General features: G+C 63.6%; 1 protein-coding gene across 1 annotated transcript; it reads left to right on the top strand.

Annotated features, from left to right (window-relative positions):
• The first annotated feature begins 3,388 nt into the window (after positions 1-3,388).
• On the top strand, positions 3,389-6,864 carry CHRNA2 (cholinergic receptor nicotinic alpha 2 subunit). The gene is made up of 5 exons (XM_088530715.1): positions 3,389-3,508; positions 4,610-4,654; positions 4,791-4,900; positions 5,032-6,097; positions 6,739-6,864. The coding sequence occupies exons 2-5, from the start codon at positions 4,625-4,627 to the stop codon at positions 6,862-6,864; spliced, it is 1,332 nt and encodes a 443-aa protein (XP_088386841.1). The 5' UTR covers positions 3,389-3,508; positions 4,610-4,624.
• Positions 6,865-7,339: the final 475 nt, after the last annotated feature.

The following is a 7,339-nucleotide window of genomic DNA, read 5'->3' on the forward strand; positions in this document are numbered from 1 at the left end:
CTTCTCTTCTCTTCTCTTCTCTTCTCTTCTCTTCTCTTCCCCTTCCCCTTCCCCTTCCCCTTCCCCTTCCCCTTCCCCTTCCCCTTCCCCTTCCCCTTCTCTTTTCCCCTCCATAATTCCATTTTCTGTCCATCCTGCGGAGCCCCTGGCCTTGCGTGGTCCCCACAGCACCCCAGGGTGCAGCAGCACCCGCTGATCAGATCCACCACCTTCATCCTCCCACTAATGAGAGGGAACTCGGGATCCTTCCTCCACTCCTGCTAATCTTATCGCCAAGAGGAATTTTGTCACCGGCTGCTCTCCCAGGCAGATGCTTTGGGGTCTCAGTGGTGGCCGAGACAGGGCTTTATAAAATTTATTTAGGGTATTTGCTGGTTTAGAGGGTTTGCTCCATGGAGCAGTGTCAGAGCAGCCCAAAGGGGTCAAAAACGAAAGAAGACAGGGATGCACGGAGGCTTCGGACCATGCACGGGCTCATGCACGAACCCATGTGCAACCTTGTGCACACATGTGCACCCTTGTGCGTGCACATTTGCACCCTCGTGCACACACATGCACCCATGTGCATGCACACGTGCACTGTCGTACATGCACAGGTGCACCATCGTGCATGCACACATGCACCCATGTGCATGCATATGTGCACCATCGTGCATGCACACATGCACCCTCATGCACACATATGCACCCATGTGCATGCACATGTGCACCATCGTGCATGCACACATGCACCCTCATGCACGCACGTGCACCCATGTGCATGCACACGCGCATCCTGGTGCACTGCGGGCATCCATGGGACCCCTGAGATGCATTTGCTTTCTATCCTGGCCCGGGATATCAGCTCTTGGATTGCCAGCTCATCGCAGCCCTTCCCGCGGCTGCATCCAGGGCATCGTGGCCACGGCGCCATCCACCCCCGACGGAAGGAAGGGAGCGAAGCTGCAGATCCCGCGGGAGCCGCAATTGCCGCCCTGGCGGGTGTGCAGGAAGGAGCGCGCGGCCCTGGGGAACGCGCCGGCTCCATCCCGAGCTCTTCCCGCGTGGCCGCGGTTCTGTCCTGCGCTTCCTCTGGAGGCAGCCTCGTCCGCATCCCGGGGTGGCCCCTGTGCTAGGACTGCGCCCCATCCCAATCCCATATCAGCCCCCATCCCGCATTTCCACCCCACAGAGCCTATGCCAGTTCCCGTCCCACGTTTCCACCCTGCAGACCCCATCCTGGACCCATGGTGGTCCCCATCCCATCTTTGCAGTTCACAGACCCCATCCTGCTCCCCTATCAGTCCCCATCCCACGTTTTCCCCCTGCAGATCCCATCCCAGTCCTGTGCTGGTCCCCATCCCACATTTGTGCCCCACAGACGGGGGGAATGACTCAGTGCTGGGGTCTGCACCGTCCCTGTGCACACATGGATATGGGCAGGGGAGGGATGCAAGATCCTGCCCCCAGTTCCCTTCCCCATTCCCTGGGCAGCCTTTTCCAGGTGGGTTTGGCAGCTGCCCAGCCTGGGGGATGTGGGACCTGGCAGCCCCCACGGATCCGGTGCCGCAAGGACATCCACGTTCCCAGATCCCCCTGCACCAGCACGGATCCCCCCATCCCATCCCATCCCATCCCATCCCATCCCATCCCATCCCACCCCATCCCATCCCATCCCGGGCACTCTGGTCCCGCAGCCCCTCCCGTGTCCCCCCCGCTGTCCCTGTCCCCCCCCCTCCACGGTCCTGCCTCCTCCCTGGCGTCACCGCACGAGCCAGAGCCGCGGCAGCCGCCGGCAGCACCGGAGCTCTCCGGAGCGCTCCGGGCGCAGCATCCCCGGCACCGCGCAGGTAAGAGGGATTTGGGGGAAGGGGGCGGGGGACACGCTGCCCCACAGCTCCGGGAGCAGAGCGGCAGGGAAAGTTTTCCAGCCTGGCACCAAGTTCCTGCTTCCCCCCCAAATCCCACCCCTCTGGCAGCCTCTGCACAGGGCTCCGTGCGCTGGCTCCAGGCTCCCGCAGCTCCCGAGGAGCCAACGGGTCGGAGACTCCCGGCTTTCACAGCACCGGTTGTGAAGCCAAAGCAGCTCCTTCCCTCCAGTGCTTGGGATCGGGATCTCTGCTCTCCCTGGCTCGGAGCAAGCGGGACGGCTCAGGACACCTTCCCGAGAGGGGACACAGCAAGGACGTCTCCCAGCCCCGGGCAGCCTGGGAAGAAGCTTCTTGTCGGGAACGACACCACGGTCCCCAGGCGAGGAGGGCAGAAGGATGCTCGAAATTAGCCAGTTTCGAGATTTTACGGTGTTATTGCTCAGCCCGCGTCGAGCCAAGATCCTGCAGAAACGGAGCCGTCCTGCGGCTTTGGCTCGCCTGGAGCTGCCCAGCTGGGACAGGAGCTCCCCAAAGAGCCTCCCGGGCTGCGGAAGGGGCCCTTTTCCCTCCTTGCCGGCACTGCAACATCCCAGGTCCCGGGCAACCCCCCCGAGGGCCACCAGAAGCCCCAGGCTGTGCCTGGAGCCACCAGGCAGGAGGTGGCACCGTCCTGGTCCCCTCCAGCTCCAGCTCCAGCTCCCACCCGATCCCTCCGCTTGCTCCATCTGACGGCAGCACCCGCCACTTCTCCCCTTCCCCAGGAGCTGCTGGACACCTCCGTGCTGCCGCTGCTCCCGTTGCTCCCGGCCCTGCTCCGGCCAAGGAGCCGCTCTTGGGAATTGGGACGACGTCGCGGGCACCATGGAGCCGCGGTCCCCGGTATTCCTTGTCTTCGTCGCCTGGTGCTTTGCCATCCTGCAGGCAGGTAAGGCTTGTGTCTATTCCCTGCGGCATCCACAACCCATTCCTGCTGCTTCCCATGCGGCTATCGCAGGCCCGGGAACAAATCCCTCCTCCAGGAGCCCTGCTCCGTCCTCTGCAGTTCACGGGAATTTGCCTCCCTCTCCCATCATGGTCCCTGGGACTTGTCCGTTTCTTCTCCTGCTCTGGCCCCATCCATCTCCATTCCGCCTTTCGCTGGCCGTCCTTGGTGCTTCTCCAACGGGAGAAATTTATGGAGCCCGCAACGAGCAAGGACACGCGAGCTCATTGCGTGCGGAGCAGAGCCCGCTTCACTCATCGCCCCAGGACGGGCTCAGCTGCAGGCCCACAGCTTGCAAACCTGGACCAGTTTTCCAGGGGGGCAACAAGAGACCTCCCCAGACCCTGGGACAGGGGGTTCATCTCCCAGCTCCCTGCCAAGGACCATGATGTCCGTGAGCCTTTCCCAGGTCCTGCTTCCCACCTCTCCTGTTGGAGCCGCATTCCCCCATTCCAAGCCCGGCGCGGGGGACGTGGCGCGAGCTCTGCCCCGTCCCCGTCCCCATCGCCGTGTCCCCGCAGGCGGCCGCGCGCAGGAGCGGAGCGCCGGGCACGCCGAGGAGCGGCTCTTCAAGCACCTCTTCACCGGCTACAACCGCTGGTCGCGCCCGGTGCCCAACACGTCCGACGTCGTCATCGTCAAGTTCGGGCTCTCCATCGCGCAGCTCATCGACGTGGTGCGTCCGCGGCCGGGTGCTCCCTCCAGAACGTGTCCCCTTCTGCCACCTTCATGAGAACATGGCCTCGCTGAGTGCATTTAGGTGCCCAAGGGTGACATGAGGGTTTGGGGTGCAGGACGGGACAGGGCTCAGGAGGTGCCAGGCAAGTCTCATTCGCTGCCTGTGGTCGCTCACAGCATCGGTGCCCACTCAAGATGCACCCAGGAGCCACCTGAGAGCCCTCCTGGCTGCTGCACTGAGGGGGCACCGGTGTCTCCTCATCCCCAAGGGGCATCTGTGAGCCCTGTGCAGACACCTGAAGATGCCCGAGGGCTTCTCAGATGGCACCGGAGCGCCAGGCAGGCCGACCCTGAGGCTGCTCAGTGAAACGGGCCACAGTTTGTTCCCCCACCAGGCAGAGGCCCAGCAGCTCTGTCCTCCCACAGGAGGGAGATACTTCAAGGCAGCTTCCACCTGGGCTTCTGTCCCCATCAGAGGGTACCAGGGGGTCCTTCTGTCCCCATCAGATGGTACCAGGGACCCCAGGGGGTCTGGGGTGCTGGGGGCAGCGATAGCTGCATAAGGATCCTCTTGGAGCATCCCAGATCCTTCCTCACCCCTGATGGCCGCGAGAGCATCCAAGAAAAACTGCACAGCTCTCCACCCTGCTCCAGGTGCATGCACTCACCCATCCACCTACCCCCAGGGTTGCCCCTGTGCCTGTGCATCCATCCCCCTCGCTCTTACCTCCCGTATATCCCTTCATCCATCCCTCCATGTGTCCATCCATCCGTCTGTCCATCCATAGCACGCTGCATTTGTCCCCCCAGTGCCTCTCGCCCAGGCCGGTGGAGCAACTCGGAGCCGGGCACCACAATCTGCTATTTCTTGCTGCCATCTAGCGAGCAGATATTCCCAGGGAAACAGCCTCTCCTGCAGCTCATCCTGGGACCGGTGTCTCCCAGCAGCTGGATTGGGGATGGATGGAGGTGGAGGGCTTGGAGCAGCTCCTGCGGGAGCTGCCCGGGCGAAAGCAAGTCCTGGAGACTGGGAATGCGACGGGGAAACCCTCGAGCTCCCTCCATCCTCCTCTGATGCGCTCCCTCTTTCCCGCTGCAGGACGAGAAGAACCAAATGATGACCACCAACGTGTGGCTGAAGCAGGTAGGAGCCTCGTCCCTCTGTGGGGCAGGAAGGGCATCTGGGGCAGAGAAACCCTGACGAGAAGGAGAGTTATGCTGGTCCTTGCTGTACCCCGGAGCAGCCTGACACCCTTCCCTCCATCCCCGTGTCCCTGCAGGAGTGGAGTGACTATAAACTGCGCTGGAACCCGGCGGACTTCGACAACGTCACTTCCATCCGCGTGCCCTCCGAGATGATCTGGATCCCCGACATCGTGCTCTACAACAAGTGAGTGGTGATGTGGGGCAGGGGCAGCCACCAGGCTGCTCGCCCCCATGGGCTTCGGCCACCTTAGCTAGGTCTTAGCAAGGTCTCAGCTAGGTCTTAGCAAGGTCTTCATGTGTCTCTGCCCCACACAGCGCCGACGGGGAGTTTGCCGTGACCCACATGACCAAGGCCCACCTCTTCTCCAACGGGAAGGTCAAGTGGGTGCCGCCCGCCATCTACAAGAGCTCCTGCAGCATCGACGTCACCTTCTTCCCCTTCGACCAGCAGAACTGTAAGATGAAATTTGGCTCCTGGACCTACGACAAGGCCAAGATTGACCTGGAGAACATGGAGCACCACGTGGACCTCAAGGACTACTGGGAGAGCGGTGAGTGGGCCATCATCAATGCCATCGGCACCTACAACTCCAAGAAATATGACTGCTGCACGGAGATCTACCCCGACATCACCTTCTGCTTCATCATCCGCCGCCTCCCGCTCTTCTACACCATCAATCTCATCATACCCTGCCTGCTTATCTCATGCTTGACCGTGCTGGTCTTCTACCTGCCCTCCGACTGCGGCGAGAAGATCACACTCTGCATCTCCGTCCTGCTGTCCCTCACCGTGTTCCTGCTGCTCATCACCGAAATCATCCCTTCCACCTCCCTGGTCATCCCCCTGATCGGAGAGTACCTCCTCTTCACCATGATCTTCGTCACGCTCTCCATCATCATCACCGTCTTCGTCCTCAACGTGCACCACCGCTCGCCGAGCACGCACAAGATGCCGCGCTGGGTGCGCAGCTTCTTCCTCAACTTCATCCCGCGCTGGCTCTTCATGAAGCGGCCGCCGGCGCTGCCGCCCGGCGCCGCGGGGCAGTACGACCTGCCCGCTGCGAGGCTCAGCACCTCCCGCTGCTGGCTGGACACCGACGTGGACGACAAGTGGGAGGAAGAGGAGGAGGAGGAGGAGGAGGAGGAGGAGAAGACGTTCCCCGGCCGCGCGCCCCAGGATGGCTCTCCCAACCAGGGCGCCCCGTGCCGCTACGTGTGCGGGCGGCAGCTCCGCAAGGCGCCGGGCGGCCCCCGGGTGCCCTCGCGGGGCGCCGAGGGCGGCGCGGAGCAGGGGCTGCCGCTGTCCCCTGGCATCCTGAAGGCCCTCGAGGGGGTGCAGTACATCGCCGACCACCTGCGCGCCGAGGACGCCGACTTCTCGGTGAGCGCCGGGGACGCGCGCGGAGGGCGGTGGGTGCTCCGGGGATTTGCTGCTGCTTCCCCCCGGCTCAGGGGTGCTTGAAGGTCCCAGAGACCACAGAATCCAGAATGGTTGAGGTTGGCAGGGACCTCTAGGGATCACCCAGCCCAACCCCTGCTCCAGCAGGGACACCCAGAGCACGGGGCACAGGGGGCATCCAGGCGGGTTGGACATCTCCAGAGAAGGAGCCTCCACAGCCTCTCTGGGCAGCCTGTGCCAGGGCTCGGGCACCCTCACACCAAGGAAGTTCTTCCTCACATGGACATGGAGCTGCCTGGGGTTCAGCTTGGACCCGTTACCCCTTGTCCTGTCACCGGCCACCACCGAGCAGAGCCTGGCCCCATCCTCCCTGCATTCTCCCCTCAGGTACTTGTCCATGTTGACCTGGGATGGAGCAGCCCAGACCGGGCTCAGCTGGGTGCTTTTGGGAGACCCACAGTGGGGTTTGCACTGCCCCAGGCTCCGCACAGACCCCAGAGAGGTTCCCCCAGCCCTGTTGCTCCAAGGTGTTCCCCATATTGGGCATTCCTCGTCCCCGCAGCGGGATGGGGAAGAGCTGGGTCTTCTCCTCCCCCTGCTCACGGTGCCGCTCTGCCCGGCAGGTGAAGGAGGACTGGAAGTACGTGGCCATGGTGATCGACCGCATCTTCCTCTGGATGTTCATCATCGTCTGCCTGCTGGGCACCGTGGGGCTCTTCCTGCCGCCCTACCTGGCGGGGATGATCTAGGGGGGCAGCGGGGCCGGGCTGGGGGCAGCGGCGCCAGGACCCTCCCGCAGCGAGGACACGAGCCCGGCACCCGGGACCGACACGGGGAAGGCGCTTGCAGCAAGGGAGGAAGCAGGAGCCCCAGGGGAGGCCGACGGAGCGAGCGGAGAAGCGGTTGCTTGGCCCAGCGCGGGGGCACCGGCTGCAGCAGCGTCACCGTCAGCGGCTGCTTCCTCCCCTCGGGCCGCGGATCCGGCGCCGCTCGCTCCCAGGATTGCGGCTCGTGATTCCTCGCGTCGGCGTAGCCGGGAAGAACGAGCCTCGGAAGGGAGCCGGGCTCTTCTCCAGCGCCCCGAGGGATGCCAAGGTTCTCCAAAGACTGAACCAGAAACCGCAGGGCTGGATGCTGCCTGGGGGGTTAGAAAAAGCACCTGGGCGCAAACTGGGCTGGAGGAAACGGTGCTGATGGAGCTCTTGGCATCCCAAGGGTCCTGGA

The sequence above is a fragment of the Tinamus guttatus genome, unplaced genomic scaffold (genome assembly GCF_059628265.1).
Source record: "Tinamus guttatus ecotype Peru unplaced genomic scaffold, ASM5962826v1 Tinamus_guttatus_pri_ptg000386l, whole genome shotgun sequence".
Taxonomy (NCBI): domain Eukaryota; kingdom Metazoa; phylum Chordata; class Aves; order Tinamiformes; family Tinamidae; genus Tinamus; species Tinamus guttatus.

Coding starts and splice junctions, on each gene's coding strand:
- CHRNA2 (XM_088530715.1), top strand. CDS start 4,625: ATGATGACCACCAACGTGTGGCTGAAGCAG. Junction 4,901..5,031: donor GACATCGTGCTCTACAACAA/GTGAGTGGTGAT, acceptor TGCCCCACACAG/CGCCGACGGGGAGTTTGCCG. Junction 6,098..6,738: donor CCGAGGACGCCGACTTCTCG/GTGAGCGCCGGG, acceptor TCTGCCCGGCAG/GTGAAGGAGGACTGGAAGTA.